General features: G+C 38.5%; 1 protein-coding gene across 1 annotated transcript in view; it reads right to left on the bottom strand.

The window, feature by feature from the left end:
* Positions 1-911: 911 nt before the first annotated feature.
* Positions 912-20,936, bottom strand: part of SLC38A9 (solute carrier family 38, member 9) — a 38,199-nt gene continuing 18,174 nt past the window's right edge. The window contains exons 10-14 of the mRNA XM_009868195.1: positions 18,210-18,316; positions 11,639-11,752; positions 10,222-10,358; positions 2,905-2,994; positions 912-1,209 (exon numbers count right to left, since the gene is read on the bottom strand). Of these exons, the coding sequence (XP_009866497.1) occupies positions 1,044-1,209; positions 2,905-2,994; positions 10,222-10,358; positions 11,639-11,752; positions 18,210-18,316 (614 nt within the window). The 3' untranslated portion in view covers positions 912-1,043. The remainder of the gene's footprint in view (positions 1,210-2,904; positions 2,995-10,221; positions 10,359-11,638; positions 11,753-18,209; positions 18,317-20,936) is intronic.

Genomic DNA, 20,936 nt, shown 5'->3' with positions numbered 1-20,936 from the left:
AAAGTGCCTGTGTACATACACATGTGCACCCTCTCGGTTAGTAAAGAAGAATTTAAAACAACCCCAACAACCCTACAAGGGAACCCTTTCCAGATTCTTCCAGCTTGTCAGAAATTTTCAAAACTCAAATTATTTGATTTAGTCCACAGTTCTGAAGAGTGCTAGCTTTGTTTCTCTGCTCATACACAGAATGTCTATAGTATTGTAGTGGAAGACCATAGCGACAGACCAGTAGAGTAAGACCCTGCAAGGGAAGGAGCAAGTTTGTGATGAACACTGTGTCCAATACGCTTCCATAAAACCACATGTAACTCCTGACAAGACTTCATAGCACATAACATCCCAGTTAACAGAGTTGAAATGAGGTCAAGCCTGGAATTCTAATTTTAATTGTCTTGTTCTAATTCACGACTTTTTTCATTGTAAGATCACAAATAACTTGTGTATATATTGGTTCTGAATAAAACACTGAGACATGAGTTTATTGTTTCTCTTAGTTGGAATTTCATAGAGGAAAAATATTCAAATTTAAGAGTGCATTTTGAGCCAAATGACCATAAATTAACCTAAAAGGAAAATGGGAAGACAGTAATTTCTTCATTGTCCAAACAAAACAGGGAAATAACTGCAACAAGAGGGCATTTCAAACAGTCACTGAACAATACCGTGAAAGCATGTTTGTTAATAAAGGTAAGGACAGTTCCTCTGGAGGAAAGAGAAGTTCTTCTATCTGAGGCTGAAAGCTGTGTGTTTGAGAAGCATGCTGTAAAAAATGAAAATATTTAAGCTTCATTAATCGTCAATGTAGCATTCACAAAATCCCCAAATTATCTCACTCAAATTTGGACCATTTAATTGCTCAGTAAAGGAAGGAGCAAGACAGGTTTCCTGTCAAGCACTTGAAAGATGTGTTTCAAAGGTGCAGCTTTTCTCAAGAAGACCATACTGAGGATTGTTTATTCTCATGCATGACAGTGCTGCTCAAGGCTGTTGCCAAATGTCACAGTACCACTTGTGACAGCCACAGGGAGAAGGAAGACTTTTCAGAGTAGGAATTGTGCAATCAGATTGGCCAGTCCAAGAAGGATTATAAAGATGTGGATGATCAGTGCTGGCCACGTCAGCTGCCCAGCACGATGCAGGGAGATCACATAGATGAGGGATGGATACACGAATACAAAGGCCAGACCACATGTTGCTCCAGAGTATCTGAGGAAAGGGAAGGGGAAAAAGGGGAAGAACAAGAGAAAAAAAAAAAGGAAAAGAAAAAAAGAATGCTTTCTGTTAACTCTTATTTCTGGTTGTCATTTCCCCCCCGCCTCAAACCAATGAGCAGTCGGGCCAAAAAATAACTATCGGCAGTTGCTAAACATCAACTCCTGTTCCTTGCTGTTCTTCACCCCCTTCACCGGCATTTCATTATCCCCCTGTGTTGCTCATCCCCCTGCTCCCCTGGTACCTGCACTCTGACATGACTCTGACGCTTCAGTCACATCCCAGGTGCTTCTCTAGACTGACTCTCTGTCTTTGACTTGCTGTTTCTACTTTCTCTGGGAAAATTTGCAACATGCAACAGAAAAAGACTGGGCAGAGTATCCTTTGTTAAGAATCCTATACTGTCAGAATTGCACGTCTTGTTACACCTCAGCCATCTGAAGATATGTGTTAAAGCATGTAAGCTTAGAAATGCTCCTAAATCTGCAAATTTTGTTTTAATATATTTAACGACCTCCTAGCAGACCATTCTCCAGACCTGAAAAGATCAACGTACCCTCCTGGTAACATGATCAACCACAGCAAATGAAACATTTAACTGTTCTTTTCCTAAACACTAGCTACTAAACCTTCTCATTATTTTCCCCTACTGTGAGCTTCCATCCACTAAGCTATACTAGAGGCAAATGACCATTATTAATTGATAATATATTTTATTTCAAATATTTGAACATTCCTTTTTCGACAGAGAAAATAACATAATATAGAGTGACCAAGTGACCATCTGCAATACAAACCCAGCAAATATTTAAGTTCGACTGTATATAGACAATTTATTATCCGGAAATTCACTGTTCAAACTATCTGCTTACTATGCACAGTATGAACACATTAGCAGAGGTCACGATGAGATTGCAAACAGATAAATATATTGCATGATATTTATTTTGAGTTAATAAGTAGACCATCTCTGTTACTGGAATACAAAAATCTTCACTAAAAGGAGACGCAGAAAAAAAAGGAAATGGAAAAAACCCTCAAAGATCAGACACTGAGTGAAAGTAAGTTATCTTGCTACTCTGGTCAGACCCAAACCTGTCATTCTGGTTTTATAATTGCAGATTTCTATATTTTTAAACATCTCCCTCTCCTGGTTGTTGTAAGAAAGATGAAAACTAGGAATGAATTATGATGATTACAATTACAGTGGTGTAAAATGTAGAAAACAAAGCTCATTAGATTGTTTCCTCTAATATTCCTCAATTATAGAAATCCTAGGTGTTTATTAACATGGTAAATTTAACATACAATTTAGAAGTACAACTTTTATGTCACTTTCCCCTTTGATTGCTTCAAATGATCTTAATGCAAAATAAAAACTTGAAAGAGACCACACAATAATTGAAAAACTTTTCTACTGACACCATATTCTTTCATGTATATAGTTGCAAGGTCCTCAGATACAGCTCCTCACTTCACATACAGAGGCACAGTTATGGATAGCTGTGTGTCAGAACTTTAAAAGAGCTAATTGTTTATACTTCTAAATCATTACTTACAGCTTAAAAAGGTGTAAGCCTCACAAAATATAAAGACAGAATTACCTGCACTCATGCCACTCTTTTTCAACATTCAGAGGCCAATGTACAGCAACACCATAGGCAAGTTCACTGTGCAAGCAACACCCACCTTATGATACCTCCTATATTCGGATAAAATCTTGCTATTGCTACTCCAGCTCCCACAATTGCTATATTCAGGATAAGCACATGGAAAACGCTGCAGAAAAGTGAGGAAAAAGTCTTAAAATCTATGTTGTGTGTAATACAAGATACCACCATTATCCTTCATTTACACTAACATTTAAGTAGTACATGGATGCTGTTTGATGTTTCCATTCACACAATTCACTCTATTAAAGCTAATTAATTTCACAGCAAACATAACATCTACTGGATATTCACAGTGCCAAACTCTACATATCTAGTGTTTTGACTCAAAATATTCTTAAGGAGTAAGTATGTGCAATTTGGCAGTTCTTCTGAAAAACACTACACGTGGTAGTCAGCACTTGAGTATTTCACATGGATATTCAAATACCAAAGAGACAATATTGTTTAACTTTACTCCCACAAGAAAGAATTAGCTCGTTCAGAGAATGATCTGAATTGCTCAAAGTGAACTAATGAAAACCAGAAGAAAGGAAAAGATCCATCGAGTGGAAAACATTGCAAAGACTACTTGGGGGAAATAACACTTTAAAATTTGAACTCTAATGCATTTTGATACAGGACAAATGTTTAGAATGTTGGACACCATTAATATATGACTTGTATATAATTTATGCTGTATTTGGTTTTACAAATAATTTCCTCTTGCTTTCCTTTTTGCATTAAGGATGAAAAAAATTGAGATATGCTGTTCTGCAGAAGCAGGTTTTAATGCATCAGACAAACTCAATGTAGTTATGCACAGCGCTGAGACTCGGGAGAGTATCACTAAAGAATATGAAAAGTTGGCATATTTTAACATAAGCTAATGTCAGGAAATATGATAAAGAACTGTAATATTTTGGTCACACAGCTGTTTCTATGAAGGGAAAAAAAGAATTCACGCACAGGAAACACACATATACTTAAAGGTTTTGTTTATTCTTCTGAAGGATTTGACTTCTTAAAATAAATAAAATCTGTAAGCCAATGCTAATTTTTTCTTAACTGTAGAAAGTATCTGTGTTATGGAGGATGTCATGCTTTTAAAAAGTGAACACTTCCATGGCTGAAAGGCTGGCTGCCAGTTTCCACGTTAAGAAGAAAGATTAGGGACATAGTCTCATTAAAGTTTAGAGGAATGAAGGCAATTTAAACTCAGAAGAATAATTTAAGATATAGACTATTTCTAATGTTTGCTCTTAAAAATTGATTTCAAAACAGCAGAAATAATACCTTTTATTTTGTACATGACATTTTGACAATGGTACAAGAGGTGTACCTCAGAGACTAGCTAGCTGTGGGAATACACAAGCTGAAACTTCAACAAAAATATAATTGGATATAAACCTGGTAGAAACCAAAGAATAAAAAAGTAAAATCCCAAGAATCAGACTTATTAGAGAAAGAAGGACCAAACATTTACTGCTTCTGTAATATTGTGAAGGAAAGCCTACTAACTAAACCGTTCACAAACAGGCGTTTGCCATTAAAAATTACCTTCTCTCTCCCAGCACATACGGCAGATTACAAATCTTACTGTCAGGCAGCACAATTGAAGCCAAAAGTTTATGAACATAGAAAATGACAGCACTTCTTCAATTCTTTTTTTTGCTGAGATTAAGTTTTTAGCAAGAGGGATTAAAAAAGAGTGCAGTCTGAAAAAAGTCTGAAGTATTTAATTCTGGCATGCTCTAAAAAAGAATTGATTTTGTAGTTCAAAGCTACTGCTTTTTAAAAAATTAATTCTAGCTTCTTATAACTTCAAAAGCGAAGTGGTGCATGTGTGTGTAGTGTGAAATGAAACATTTTTCAATTGAAAACAGTCTCAAAATGCTGGAGCCTCCAAAGCAATTCAGTACTTGCAGAGTAGTGCTTTGCAGTTTTAATTGTTAAAATTAAGCAGGATCCTCAAGAACAATACCAAAATAAAAAAGTCTGAAAAAGATTTAAATCCATCTCTTTCAGGGCAAAAGGTTACATTGGATTTTTCTCCCCTGGAACACCCTTGGTGCTTTCTCTACCTTTTTTGAAAAAGCCCAAGCTGTAACCATGATATTGGACAACGAGTGTTTAATCTGCAAACCCTTAATTTTACCTAGTCAGATGTTCATAGTTCATCTCAGCTCCAAATCAGGAAAAAGCCTCATTTTTAATGGAGAGAAAGGCATCATCATTTAGAAAAAAACACCTTTCTGAATGAAGAAGAATCTGATATCTAGGGCTACTAGTAGCTGTATGGAGACAGTATTTTTCATAAGACTAACTTTCATGCTGGAGTGCTCCAGAAGGGACATGTATTTCTCATAGCCCAGGACATTTTAACAAGTTCTAAACTGCTCAGCTGTAGCCTGACACTGGCTTACAGTACAATTAATGGTCACCACACACTTCAAAAGGGCAGTCAGTTCTAACAGTTGTTTGAGTGTTACTACGCCACCTCTGCTTATCATGGCTACAGGAAGAAAAGCATTTAGATGATGTTAGAGATCAGAAAAGATCTGGCCCCTTTTTATCTAACACCCTGCTGTTACACTGCTGTTTTCTAAGCAACATTCCGTTCCTTGTGGTCAGTGGCAGCAGAGCTGGGTGTCCGATGCCTGGGCTGGACTGTCCGTGTGGACAGTTTGGTGAGGTTTGCTGCTCTGAAGCACAGGCTGGATTGTCTCACGGAGGCTGTAATTCACAAAAAGATACACCAACAGCCAACCAGGTGCGGCATATGGCATCCTGTCTTTTGTATTCTGCCCTCAATCTCAATATTCTCAGCTGGGCAGAAGAAGAATGTAGCTCTTTTCTATAAAGGGAATCAGTGCTCACCTGCAAAAAGCCCGTAATCCTACAAGACCAATAGTAGAAAGGAGGGAAAATTTTTTTTTAAATCAGGTTTTCCCCTAAGTCTTGTTTTTGTTTTTTCTTTTTCTCCCCCCCCCCCCCCCCGATAACTTTTCAAATTGACAGATTCAATAAACAACTTGGTATGTCAGATCATTAGAGGACCTGCTCTATCAACTTGTTTCCTTCAGAAGTGGTAGTTAACTGTTAAGCCACCGAACAATAGTGACCACAATCTCTAATTAACTTCAGCATCCTCAAAGAAAGATTCACATCAAAAACTGTGAAACCAAATCCTAGGGCAGGGGACATTCAAAGAAATAAACTGATTTTAAATCCTCTCTGGTCAGATGCAAGGAAATTAGAAGTGCTGGACTCAGCATGGAGTTACAGAGTGAACACACACAGTAAGGGAAGCAGGAGAGCAGGAAAGAAAGCAGAACAGAATCATTTAAGTAAGAATTTCTGAAAGATTACTGTATCTAAAAATGCATCTTCTTCCTGGAAAACTCAACTCAAGTGACATTAGTCAAAAGACTATGAATCACAGCAGCTAAGAAGCAAGTCAGAAGCTAGGTGAAGAGCAGATAACTAAACATGCATGCAAACAGCAGAAATATATTACATTGCATCAGAAGACACAGATCTGTGGGAGAACTGGCAGGTCTGCTGGGCTGCCATGGAGTAAAGGGAGGACAACCTTTAAGGAAAGCCAAGTGATTTCTGTCCATCAGCTTGTTTAGCCTCTCAGAAAAGGACAGATGTAAAAAAGGTTAAAAAACAGATCCGATGACTGTGCAAAGCATTTTATGCACAGCATGTAATTAATCAAGGGAATTCTCTGTATCACTGTAGCCAAGAGCCAGCAACAATAAAAAAAATAGATTTCTGTACCTGTAAGAAGATCTGGGGTCACGTAAGAAACAGCAGATAAACCCTATGCCTCTGGCCCTAATTTCTCTGTCACTTTCGAGAAGTAAGTAATTGCCCAATACACAACATTTTGCCTTTCTTTACAACACCAGAGAGAGAAGCAGAGAATGAACAGTTCTTTGGGTTTTGTCCCATTATATCACTTTCTACACTGTAGTCTGTAGAACAGCATATATTTTGCAAAATGAAAGAAGGAATTAGGACACCTTCTCATCTCTAAATCTTTTGTAGGAAGCACAGAACAGCTGAAGGCTTTATGATGACACCTGTTAGAGGACTACTGTGCCTAGCATGTCTACACACGTATTTGTTTTTAAGATGGGCAGAGACACAGGTGACTGTTACTGGTGCATAAGAGGAAGGAGAATTCCTCTCCTCAGAAGCAGGTGGGCTTTTGCCCTTCTCCTGACTGCTGGAGAGCACAGGACACTACTCATTTTCTCTATGCTTCACACAATCAAGTTGACACTGTTCAGCTGATGCCTGATGTTAAACTTGGGAGAGAAAAAAAAAAGTTATGTATCATCTACTTAAGCTCTTAAGTCTGGAGAGGGTGAGCTGCTTCATCACACCAGGCTACAAGTTGGCAGGATACACTACGGAGAAGCATAGTAAAAAAACAGCACCATAGAATAGCTTCAAAGAGTGGGGATCAGTCTCCAGAGAGAAGTGGGGATCAGTCTCCAGACAGCGAAAGCTCCTAAAGTTGAATAAATGGTTCCTCATTATAATCCAATTATCATAGAATCATAGAATGGCCTAGGCTGGAAGGGACCTTAGAGATCATTTAATCCAACCTCCTTGCCCTGGGCAGGGACACCTCTCAACTAGACCAGGCAACACATGGGGAACTAACGGGGATCGAATCCATGACCTTGGTGTTATCAGCACCATTATAATCCAATCTAGCAAAAACCAGGATACGAAACAAGATGCTGAATTTGTTAGAAATTGTCTTGGATTAGATCAACTATCAAAACCAAGAACTACAAAAGAGCAAACTAAGACCTTAGTGCTTCCTTGTATCATGAGACACATAAATAACTAAAAAAAAAGTAGTTAAAATAATTGATCTGAGCAATACAGTCATTGCTAGGAAATAAAAATTATCTGGCAGCCATGTAAGCATGTGTGTGATCAAGGTATGCCATTAACAGCCAGCTGTAAAATGCATCCATCCAGAATTCCAAGTGCTCCAGCTAATAGCTTAAAGGCTATCAGGTAAGTCCATCAGATACCGACATCTGCATAAAACTGCTCACGTGAAGAAGCCTAGCTTTTAATATTAGCAAGCTTCCAGCTCATGTGAAACCTGCAGCATACCCCTATGGAGCAACGCAGGGCTTAAAAATGAAGACAGGAAAATTTACAACGGGGACTTAAACCAAGTGAGGTGTTGTGGGGTTTTTTTGGTGTGTGTGGTTTCTTGGTTTTGGTTTTGTTTGGTTTTTAAAAGAAATAATTGGACAATTATAGCCAGAAGGTAAATTTATAACATTCTGTCAGCTGCAAAGGAAACTTAATACAGAAAGGATGCACCTACGGAAATACCTGTGATTTAACACACTGAATCACAGGGTTAAATGAGGTGAGGTTGCCAGCAGAGATCCTCAACCGCACAACCAATCCGAATTCAGCACACTACCCAATGTGCATGGATGGTTATACCATCAGTGAACACCTCTAAACCTCACTTCCACAACCTGAAAACAAAACCAGGGAAAGGTAGAAAAACCACATAAACATACAGAATCAGTCAGAAAAATACTAGATTTCAAACTTTTTTTTTTTTAATTCTTCTAGAAGAACACCACAGCACAGAACTTGACTTTCTGTTCTGCTCTTGCCAATTGCAAATGCACAGAAGTTAGAGCTTGAAGGTTTAGCTGAATGATTTTTGTGCTATATTTGAGCTACCTAGGATACTAGAGATGGAGACAGAGCCAGCCAGCCAGTATGTACTACTTTATCACTACAGGTTGGGAAGATGTAAGTGGCTTCCTAGAAACCACTTTTGAGTTCTCAGAAACTTTAAATATCCACCTTTAAAGAGCCTAAAAAAAAAAAAAAAGTGATTGACGCTACCCACAGGACATCCTGGAGAAAAGAACCAAGCAAGTATTTGCATCATCACAGTCGTCATACCAGGAAGGCTCAAAACAGCAAGCCAGAATTAACCTGAGAAGAGCCTGGTATGAAGCTGGAGGTCCTAGGAGAGGGCACCAGGGAAATGAAAACCATTCTGGTCAAGGAGTAACTGGAGGGAGGAGATAGGAAGAGGCACATCCATGTAATACAAAGGACATGGCTATTTCCCAGTGGCTGTGAAATCCATGTTTAGCACTTAAATCAATGGCCTTGTTTCCAACAGTAACTTGCAGTAGTTCCTAAAAGTCTCCTCAACACTCCACTGCATACAATTTAGCATGAAAAAATAGCAGGCACTTATTTCAGTGCCTAATTTTAGACATCCAATTTCTAGACCTTCTCATACCTATTTTAGGACCCAGAAGAAACCTGAAACTTGGAACAAAATCTTCCTGCATGCTACTGCTGATGCCACAGAGGAAATACAGGTTTCTTCCTGGGATATTTTTTTCCTTTCCTCTGTCATCAGTAATTCACAATATAAAATAAGAAACCCAGAGATAAATGCCAACTTTTCAGCTGCGACAAATTCAGACAACATTCCAAATATAAATGTCCTAGGTTTTATTTAAAAAAAACCCAAACTAAAATTGAAATCTGAATCACCTCTTCCCTGGAGTTCAGACAGTGTACAAATGCAGGGGTGTGGCTCATCTCTGAAATTAGCATGTGAAAAGCTATTTTTATAAACATAGCAGCAGCAGAGATAACACAGCTAACAACTCATTTAGCTATTAGTTCTGTTTAAAAACAGATGGATAATTACTAATTATGCACAATCAAAACACATATGGCTGGTTAGCTCAGTCAGTTGAGCGCAGCGCTAACAACGCTAAGGTCACGGGTTCGATTTCTGCTCGGTCCCCGTGTGTTGCCTTGATCTAGTCGAGAGGTGGCGTCCCTGGCTACAGGGAGGCTGGATTAAAATGATCTCTAAGGTCCCTTCCATCTTAGGCCATTCTATGATTCTATGATCCTGAAAGGTTAATACACAGAGTGTACAACCTTCACAGCTTAAAGAGTACTTGCTAAAATGTTTCTGGATTGAACACTTTTTTTCCTGTACAATTCTTCTTTTGCCATATAAATGCATAATACAAAGGAACTGTGTTGACAGATTTTCTCAGTTTATTGACAAAATGAAGAGCTAAAATAAAGGAACCCCCTCAGTGTGCTCTGCCAAGCTGTACCAGTCCTTATCTGCAGGCAAGATTATTTTGCTTGCCTATTCACCCTCTGCCTCTACAAATATTATGAAATTAGCTTGTGAAATGTACCTAATGCAGCAAAGGAAAACCCCAAAAGCTCAGCCAAATTCCTGACAGCATAAAGCCAGATAACCAAAGTGTGCCAACCTCTTGTCCAGGAGTAGACTTCTTACCTTGGGTAAGCACTTCCAAATAACTGTCTTAATAGCTGAACTCGTGCCAAATAGCCCAACAGTGGGTATACAGTCATCATGAATATTCTTGCAACAAATGACATGATGTCATCACTGGGAAAGTTGTCCAGAAAATTCTAAATGCAGAAATAATGTTACACTTACCAGTGGTGTCTTGATTATGTATATCTGCTGATTTTCAGTAGCCATGTACAAGAAAGAAGGGGATAAAAGCCAAGCAACTGCAACTGCTAAATTAACTCCATATTGTGAAATACCCTCTCCCTGTTTTACAATTGCCTTGCCACTAAATAACAACTGATATTTGAGTATTACAAGACTGATGTCAGCTTTCCATTTTCTAATCTTCTGAACATTCTCAAATAATCCAGGCTGTGGAAGTGCCATGTGATTTTTTAGGCAGATAAATTCATATGCTCCTATTACCTGACATAACTTACCTAGGTATTATAAAGTTATTTAATCAATAATTGGATTGTATACAAATGAGGAAGGGATCATATATTACAAATGGGAACATCTGAAAACCTAGGAAAACACTTCAGTATCATCAACATATATTTTTAAGCACTTAGGATAAGTACAGAAAACAACTGGGAAGAAAATCACTTGTCATCTACTACTTAACTGTGAATTTCACCCCATGAAGTTACTCCAAATGGTTCAAAACTCATTTCATGGACAAACAATGGTACTCGTTCTAAGTAACCTACAGTCAGATGATGTGTTTAGATGATGCTTTATTGCTAAATATTATGCAAGAGACATGGAATACCTGGCATAAAATGGATCACCAATTGATACCTCCTATCTTTGAAGTAACTTAGGGTGTGGTAATCAGCCTTGCCTACAAGCAGTTAAATGATTAATGGCTTCACAGGGTGTTTCGTGTGGTACAATTACAGAAGAACTCTGATGGCAAGGCTCATCATAGTGTTAAGACTGTAAACCTACCCATAGCAAGGACTCCTATCTAAACAAACTTGTATTCACATTATATTTCTTTTTCTGGAGTACCTGAAACCAGTCTCAATGAGTAGAATTGGTCACCACACACATAACTAAACATAAACATACTACTTTTCAGGATTAAAGAAGCTAAAAAAACTAAAGCCTCAACTCTTCACTTGTTCATTTTGGTATTTCCTTCCTCATTGTCACAGAATATTTACTAAATATTTATTTTTCAGGGAACCACTGGCAACCAGACATAAATATAAACAAGATAACACAAGCATTACACTCATCTGCTTGTGCTAGTGCCCATGAGGCATTAACCTGCTGACCAGAGTCAAGGACAAATGTGTTTGCCAGGGTAAGTCATGAAGCCAGAAGCAGTAGCTTCTTATTTATTAAAAGATCAAGGACAAATATACAGTGCAGTAAAATATCTTACCTGTTCAATACATTCTTTGGACAGTGGTGGAGAAGGAAAAGATGCAAAAATTATCACTCCAACATACAGGTATGTTAATCCCACCAGGAAGTAAGCTATAGAGAGGTCTCTCACCTGAGGAAAAATAAAATCTTATTTTGGCCAGCACTAACACACCCAAACAGGCAAAATAAAAACCTAATGAAAAAAAAAAAGAGCATTTATTACTTTGTATTTGTTACTTTGTATTTGTTAATGGTTTATATCTATTACTTTTACTTTCTGGTTCTTGAATGGGGACTTCAAAGCTGATCTGGATCAGATCAGAAAGCTGCAAGAAGATACAGAAAGTGTAGCTAGACAAGTATTACCTATATGTCTGCACACAGAAAAGGCACCAAGATGCAGCATGTTTTTTGCTAGATGCACAAACATACACTAATTATTCAAGCAAGTAAACAAGAAACCCTCTCTACTTTCTGACATTCAGCTAATCCTACTAAGAGTCTTGGGTCACAGAGAGAGCTGACAAATACAGAAAGTCCATCAATGCCATATGCTAAATCTCGTCAGGACTAGAATCTTGCAATTTAAGATATTAGTTTACCCGACTGCAGATATAACATAATGGACTTTTTTTAAGCTTTGGAAACCTAAGAGCATGACTCCAAACAAGAAACTAATACTTCCCTATGAATAGTGTGATAATGGAAGACATAGCTAATACGCCACTAAATGGAAAAAACAGATAAACTACAAATAAAATGGAAAGGCACAGGCAGACACAGAGATATACATGTCCTTTAGCTTTAGCTAAAGTGCCTATCTACTTTATTACTGAATATCTACAAATATCTCAGGTAAGTGCACTGTATGATAGTGAAAGAATTTTAGGAGAGAGTGCTAAAGCTAGGGTCAGAAATCCATACCTAACTATATTAGATATACCTAAATACAGAATAAAACCTTTAATGTTCACTTCTGAACATGTTGACTAAAAGGTATCTAATAAATAAAGACTGTCAACTACATAAAAACAATCAAAGGTTTCTTAGCAGTATTTAGTTTTGGAAAATAAGCTGCAAACCTGCTCAAGCACTTTGTGAAATTGCAGAATTCACACATACATCAGTGACCTCACAACAATGTACTTAATCAGTTATTCCTCTACCTAATTTTTTTTTTGAAATAAAGTGGAAGACCATTTGTTTCCAGTTATTAACTAATTATATTCTGTATCAGCTTATACTACACTACAAAACACTCACTACCTTACAGCAAACCATTTGTTTAGCTGCTGCAAATAACCAGCTTCTTAAAGGATTACTATTGGTGCTTCAATACATGACCCTATTTTCCTGTGACTAAAAAGCAAGTCCTAGTAGCTCAGGAACTGCACCAAATTATTAGGAATACATATTCCAGATCAGGATCGCAGTTGTGGGCCAGCCAGCTCACTGAACGCAGGCACAGCTTGCTCACATCTGCACAGAGAAATGCTTCCCTGAGTGTTTTGTCTTCCTTGACGAAAGAAGCACAACCTACACCTTTCTGGGGTCTTCAAAGGGCAAGGCAATCCTTGAGGAAAGTTTAAAAAGCTAGATTATGAGTTGCAAGAAAAGTTCAGAAGGAAGCCAGTTTTTAGTGAGGGAACTGGCATCTCCTGCTCATTTTGCCAGTGCTTTTGGAGTAGGATAGTGGTGCCTTTTTCCCACGAGCCCACAAGAATCCAGTAGTATTTCTCATCAGCCAACAGTGTGCTGTTAATGTGTACCTCAGGGTGACCCATAGGCCCCTGGCAGCTGCACACTTCCAGCTGCAATCTCTTCCTCCTATTCACCAGTTACACACAGCTGGAAGATGCTTCTCTAATCTTCACTTGCCTCACACTGGTCACTGAGTAAGGACTGTCAAACTCCATCAGAGGCTGAGCAATAGTATTTTCTTTAAATTAGTCCCAGAACTTCTCCACAGTGACATGAGAAGCTGTAAAGGTTTTTATATAACAGCTACGCCTTTAAAAACACCAGTGCCCATCATGAAAAAGTGATTTTAGGAATATTAAATCTAAGCATCCAGATTTCCCACAGGTATTTATGAGTAACTACAATTAACTGCACGAGCCAGAGACTAATCCGGGTTAGGCCATTTTGCAAAGAGACATGGACTCTCTTCTCTTGAAGACAGGACTTGGACAATCTTTCAGAATGTACCCAAGACCTCCTTAAGGCACATCATCTGAAAAAATCTGTTTTCACTTGTTTTAAATTTGGTATTTTAGATGTATTTCTCATACATAAAGACAGCACAATAACTTGGAGTGGTCATTTGTATTCAGCCTACCTATAAGCTCTATAACCAAATGTAAAACTATTTTTGCTGTGAGAAGTACTTGCATTTATGACAGCAAGCAATCTGAACAGAAAGTCCTTACTCTTCCTTTGGACTACACTTGATTAAGCGTAGATAGCTGCTCTGCTATTACCTCTGATTATACAAACTAGTTCCTACAGTTGTTAAGGGTATATTCTTTAATCTGTATTGAAACTAAATGCTGAGATAATTTTGATTATTACAGCATGTAACACAATAGAAACTTTTCTTCAGGCGCTATCTTCATGCAAAGAATACCCATATTTTTATTTCCATAAGGAAAAAGAAATAAAGACAACTTGAAAACCTGAACTTATTTTTTCACAAACATCTGTCAGTTCCCTTGCAAACATCTGCTTCTGCATAAAACACAGTTATCTTTGCACAAGAGTGTGTTTTGAGTAAGTTCACTACTCTTCAAGAGACCTGGGTTCACTCTGTAAAGACCTTGACACTAAATACTGTTTAGACAGCATAATTCCAGATAAAACCAAAGGACACAAGGAGAGAGATAAACGGATTAATTTTAAGTCACAGAGCAATAATCGCATTTGTCTATTTAAAATTTTATATTAAAACATTTATATTCAGAATAGATGTCATTGTGCTGTTTAAGCATAAAGAATATGACAGTCCTCACACTGAGTTTAAAGTCTAAGAATGAAAATGTGCAAGAAATGATAGAAAGAAGGAAGTATTTGGGGGATCAGCGTGGAAGGAAAGTATCAAAGATACCATGCAGGTCACAGTCCATAAGGATAGCAGCTGGTTTTCTGCCAAGCCCTTATCAAATACACCTGAAATACCAGGCAGATTTTAAGGTTGGACATGGTGAACGTATGTCAGCTGCAGTTTCTGCTGACCAGGAGCTTTTCTGGTCAGATGCACAGAATAGTGTTAAAAGTGCCCTGGAAAGACAGAAAATTGGGTGACTGAGGCTGGCAGCAGCAGAACAAATGCAGAAAGCAGCCTCCTAACAAAAGGATGTGTCTGATAAATCAGGTGTAGCTAACAAAGAAAACTCTGAAAGTACAAGATCTTATAGCAGATTCATAGACTAGCATCCAGGTGCAACCTGGACCTGTGGCACATGACTGGACGCAACATAGTGAAGGCTCTGTGGTTCTACAGATATTCCCTATGTGACACTGAAAAGAACAGGCAAATTCCAGGGCTTGATTTCCCTGTTGCATGACATGGAAAAAACATTTAATTTCTCCTCAGTGAAAGATGGTTTGCAAGTTGCTTCTTGGATAGAGAAGCCTGTATCAATGATTAGTATTTATTACCACATTAGAAGAACAAGTTTTGGATGATCTCATTTCAGATTGGTCACTTCTCAAAAGAGAGATGCTACCTCTGTAGTATCTCAACAGGACTCATGATCCATATCACAAAAACAGACTTCACCTGTTTATGCATCAAGGGCAAGTAATAACACTTAACAGAGTGACAAAAAGTCCTTTCCCAGGCTGCATAATGCTGTATGTGACTTTGGATGGCAAAAGAAACCAATGGTAGGGCAGTATCAATGGAAACTCACTTTTTTTACAGGGGATAAACAGTGTTTCAATATTGCAGAAAATAAGAAGCATCCACAGCTCCAAGCCTTCTGCAGTAAACACCTGGACAAAAAATATCTCCCCACTCTCAGCCTTTCCCCCAGGTAGGCCCCCAAAAAATTGGTAGGAGACAGCACTAGCATATTCATGGCTGTAGATCATGCTCTGGGACTGTGCAGCACCTGTACAGTTGCTCAGGGAACCAGATCAGAGACACAAATCATAAAAAAACAAAAACAAAGAGCAAAAACAACTAATCACCTTCTTGTGGCTGGGTTAGTTTTCTGTTCCATCAGTTTACAAAAGGGTTGACTGCATAGCGCACAAAAACTTACACTGATAAATACAGGGGGCAACAGTGGGAGTTGGGAACAGAGAGCTCAGCTTTGAGCTGCAGATAAAGAATTCGGCCCACAGGGCTTCTTCAGGCTTTGCTGCTGACATTTGGCTTACTCTAGTGCACTGCTCTTCTCACACCCACATCACTGTACTGGAATAACAGCCAGAGGAATTCTCCGCCTATGCGTGTTTTAGCTCTGGGCAGCGATACATGCCTATGACCAGAATGGAAGCTGCTATTGTTTTGCATTTCTGACTCCATAAAAGGAATGTTATTGTTTCCCTTACTTTTTTTTTCACCTCCCCAAAGAGCTGTTCTAGTTTCAGCAAGTTTTGTTCATAACTAAAACAGTAGTTTTCCAGCTCGCTAAATTCCATGCCTTTTCACAGAACACTGATGGAAGTGACACCTTAACAGGTCAATCCATAAGACAGTGGAGTCTCCATTTGACTCCTCATGTGACACTGATATAGTAATGCATCTTGTTGATATAAAAACATAACATCCTGATATATGACAGAGGTTGAGACCTATAAACATATATAAACCTCCCACTTGGTCCAGCAGCATAGCGAAAAAACCACAAAACAGCTCTTCAACAGCATCAGTGCTTCATTAACATTTGCAAAGGGACTTAAGTGAAAGGCCACTGTACAGCTACAAACAGGAAAGGAAATCTCTAGTCAAACAAAACTCCTGGTTGAACTATGCACAGATTTGGTTTCCCATTGCAAACCTCTCCTGCTATACTTAAAGGTACATGCAATTTGAACACTCTTCTCGAATGCAGTCTTGTCGAAAGCTATCCATGCTAAGGCTGACTTGGAAATTCAATTTAAACTCCAGGGAGGGCATTCAGAAAAGCTGATTCAAATGTAGGCAGCAGTTTCGTCCTCCTTAACACAGGAAAAGCAAGCTGGTGAAGATTCCACATGCTGCCCATCACGGCCAATGGATTGCTCTGATGTAAATGGAAGGTGAAAAGCCATAGCAAAAATCTTGAAGGTGGCACAGAGGCATTAGGTTTCCTCTGCATACAGAGCCAACTGCTGGAGTAACAAAGCCTTTAGAGTTTGCAAGCCACAGCTAAAGAGAAAGAGAAATATTGCCCTTTCCTACATTGCAGGATTTTCTTAAGAAAACTGAGGACAAACTTACTTAGTTTTCTTTCCCTAGAGCTCCACCAACACCCTCTTTAGTTGTTGAACTACTTTCAGAAATGCCCATAATTCCAGAGAAGCCTTCCTGAAAGAGAATTCACAACTACTTTGCAGAGGTGGTCAGTTGCAAGCTGACCATGGTTCACAAGGACAAAAAAGTATCTATGGAGATTACTAAAGCAAAAGGTCATCTCGCTGCATTGGCACATAATCTGCGCTTCACCTCCGAATAATCAAATCGTACATATCTGATGTGTTGTGTAAGCAACTGCTCTAGGTGGTCCTGCCTGCGCAAAGGGGTTGGAAAAGATGACGTTCAAAAAGATCTCTTCCAACCTCAACTATTTTGGCATTCTGTGATTTGGTACCAGTTTTTTATACTGTGAATATTTAAAAAACTTTGCACGTTATTGTAGTTACCTTTCCAGCTAAGATTTTAATGAAGGAAGAATCCTGGAAAGTAGGGAGGAAAAAATTAAATAATCAAAATAATTACAGTAAAAATGTAGTCTAGGACTCTGTGTATCATGTTTACTGCACTTTGCATTTTATAATAGGAAGATATTAAGAAAGAATGCAATTCCATCTGGATGGACTTTTTCAAGGGCAATGGAACCATTCAAAGGCTACACACCATAAAAATTCCCAACTCAGGCTTGTACTTTGAGGATTTCCTAAATAGGGTCACATTTCTCCATGAACCTGGACTTGGATTGTGATATGGAACTACAGAAGCAACTCTGAGAAAAGATATTATTTAGACCCCAACAATACTGCTCAGGACTCTGCAAAAATCAATCCTGTGCCCAATATTCTCCAGCATTTTTCATTCTAAAACTAGTCAGTTTTTCTGGAGTCTTGTAACATTGTCAAGCCTTCTGCCTCTTGTGTGTAATTTGGCCATTTAATACCAGCCTGACCACAAGTCTGGGACACTCCTCAAGGCTCTCCTCTGAATAAATTCGCAATGTATCTGTTACTTGTTGGTAGCCAGTGAAAAGTATGTGTAACTGTCTTCTTACCAGAACATAGGAGCGAGTGAGATTTTCTGAAGCTATTACAATCTCTGGATCGATTTCAAGAGAAGCAGACAGGAAAAAATTAGTGTCGCCTGGCAATCTAGATACAGATCAGCACAGTCTTGTGAAATTACTTACATTGTTTTCTTGATTCCTGTTATTTTGAAGAAGTGTGATGACACAGTTGTGGATGAAGAAGGCAAGTGTCAGAACCCCTGTAAGCTGGGGAAACTGAATTCTAAACTCTAAGGGAGGAAAAAAAGTGTTAATAACTTACTTTGAAACAAACAATGCCAAAATGCAGAGGACATACAGTGCTGTGGAATCTATTGGCAGGAACATGAACCTCCATGTTGAAATGGAACAATCTGTCTTATTTTTGACCATAGCCAATGCAGATATTTAATCAGGAAGTACAAAGTGCATGAAAATACGGGTTACTATATAACGCACCCTCCAGCAAAGTTTCTTGAGAGAACTCAACCATCAAACAATATTAGGTTAATATGGGATTTACAAATAAAAGCTTTTCTGCTTCTCAACAGTTTAATTGGAAAGCACTTTTGAAGCAGGAACTAACTGCAGTGAGGACGTATATCTTCTGGTCCCAGAACAGGAAGATGAGGAGGGAAGGAATCATTTGCTCTGTGAGCATCTTTTGTTGTTAAGAAGTCACTTATCCTGCCAGAGGAAAAATTACATCTGTAGCTGTTTAAGATATTCTGCTTACAAACCAGGGCATAAAGAATGCCAGAGCAACTTCCTGTCTTATCAAACAACTTACTGCATCTATGAAAAATTTATCTATCTTTTTGTTTTCATGCAAATAGCATTGCTCTGCTTCTTTTAATGCTTGAAGGATTATGTTCACAAGATTGTGCTTCTAGAAGTGCTGCAACCGGTCTAGGAATTCACCAATAGGTAACATCATGAAAGCACCATATTTAATGGTATTATACAAGCATATATGTATGCTTTAGAGTGTTAACAGCAGTTAGAGATCCCTTAGCTAGCTCAGCTTCTGGAAAGCATCCAGCAATATAGCATAACACTCATCCCAGCCTGACAAACTCTTACAGATCAAACCACAGAGACCTCCATGCAAACATATTTAAATCAGATTTTTCTGAAGTGCTATGAACTCAGCAAGGTAAGCACACCCCAGGCAATTAGGCTGAGAGGATATGCCTTCCCTAGGCCTGGGTTCACTGGATCTTCAATACCTAACTAGCATGATGTGCTACTAATAGAATTGGGTGTGTGTGACTTTTGGCTTGTTTTCCATCCACTACCTTAATCTCAGTAACAAAAATCAAACTGACAGATTCAGAATCTTTTTCAGCACTGCATTTTTCCCATCACTACAACCATCAGTAGGAGCTGGATTTATACGCATTAGCTGCATGCTTTGTCTATCTCCTATCAGTACTAGCTGCATTGCTAGTGCTCCACTTCTTAGTGACCTGCTGCAGGGGTGTTGTGCTCTAGCTCAGTTTGTACTAGGACTGTTTTACAGGCCTTGGACTTGAACTTCAAGATGCTTAAAACCTGATTTCTTAGACTTAGGCTGGTTTCCAGTTTACACGGTTTTGTTAGTGAACCAGTCTGGGCAAATCTTCTCTGGCACTCTTAGGAAGAGTCTGTAAATATAAGGCCATGTGAGTATTTGAAGACTGCTGGGGCAGTTCAGGTTAAAAATGTATTTCGATGCTCACAGTGGAGCAAGACCAAAAACATTGTGGTATACCTACTGACTAAGCAACATACACTTCAGTATCATTTCTACTTAGATAGCATTAAATATAATATCACGCAAAATAAATTGGGTCATTAACACAGATGCTAATCATCCAGTGCTTTGAAATCCAACTGGTCACAAAAGCAGTTTGTCAGTCGAGAAATTCTGCCTAAAAGGAAATGCAGTGATGGAGGAAAATGGATAGCATAGATAGCACTGTTTCAGAACTACCTACATCTATCTTTAAGTTAGTACTTATGCTGCAGTAGTCAGGAGGATTCATGTGGAATTATGGAGACAATGCAGTTCATCCTCAAAGCATCTGCTCTGGTCTTACACACAGTCAGTCACACTAGGCAAAATTCTTAGCTTTGAAGACTCAGCCAGAAAAGGGTTTTTTTGTTTTTTTGTTTAATTGGTGACATGACCAACTGAAGAAACTTGTTTCTTGTCATTCAGATTTTGAAACAGAGTTATGAATGCCTGTCTGAGACAAGGAAAGAATGACCTTCAGCAGTTATGGAAAAATCAACAAACAGATTTGATAACAGAGAGGTGCAGAGAAGGGTAGTATATCGAGTTTTGAGCAGATCTCTTTGCCAAACCTACACGGTTTACACTAGCTAAGCTGTTTACTCTGCTTATTATTTTGCTGACAGGAGTGATACAATTCAATAGTACAGGACACAGCTCCTTGGAGCTAACCGATCGTGCAATTTTGCCTGTTGTAAAGGACAGGGAAAAACCACTAAGACCTAAACACAGATCTCTCATTCCAAAAACTCCTAAAACTATCTGTGCATGCAGTACCACTGTTTGTGACATCTCATGCAGTAATTAGTAACAGTGATTTGGAAAGAACAAACAGCCACCAAAACAACTTTCAAGTAAGAAAACATGGTGTAGAGCTAATGGTTCTTTAGAAGAGAAGAGCTAAGACTATGGATTAAAACCTGCGATGGATTGGGAAGTACAGGAAAAATGTATTCATAAATTATGGTGAATGAGTTATTTAAGCAAGACAGTGAGTGCAGAACTTAAAGCACCTTTACCAGTCGGTCTGTCTACAGTTTGTCATTAGTAACTGTGACTAAAACAGGCATGATCTGAAAATGGTGCAGTTAGTA

The sequence above is a fragment of the Apaloderma vittatum genome, unplaced genomic scaffold, assembly GCF_000703405.1.
Source record: "Apaloderma vittatum isolate BGI_N311 unplaced genomic scaffold, ASM70340v1 scaffold1444, whole genome shotgun sequence".
NCBI classification, from domain to species: Eukaryota; Metazoa; Chordata; class Aves; order Trogoniformes; family Trogonidae; genus Apaloderma; species Apaloderma vittatum.
This window is presented reverse-complemented; position numbering and strand designations above follow the sequence as displayed.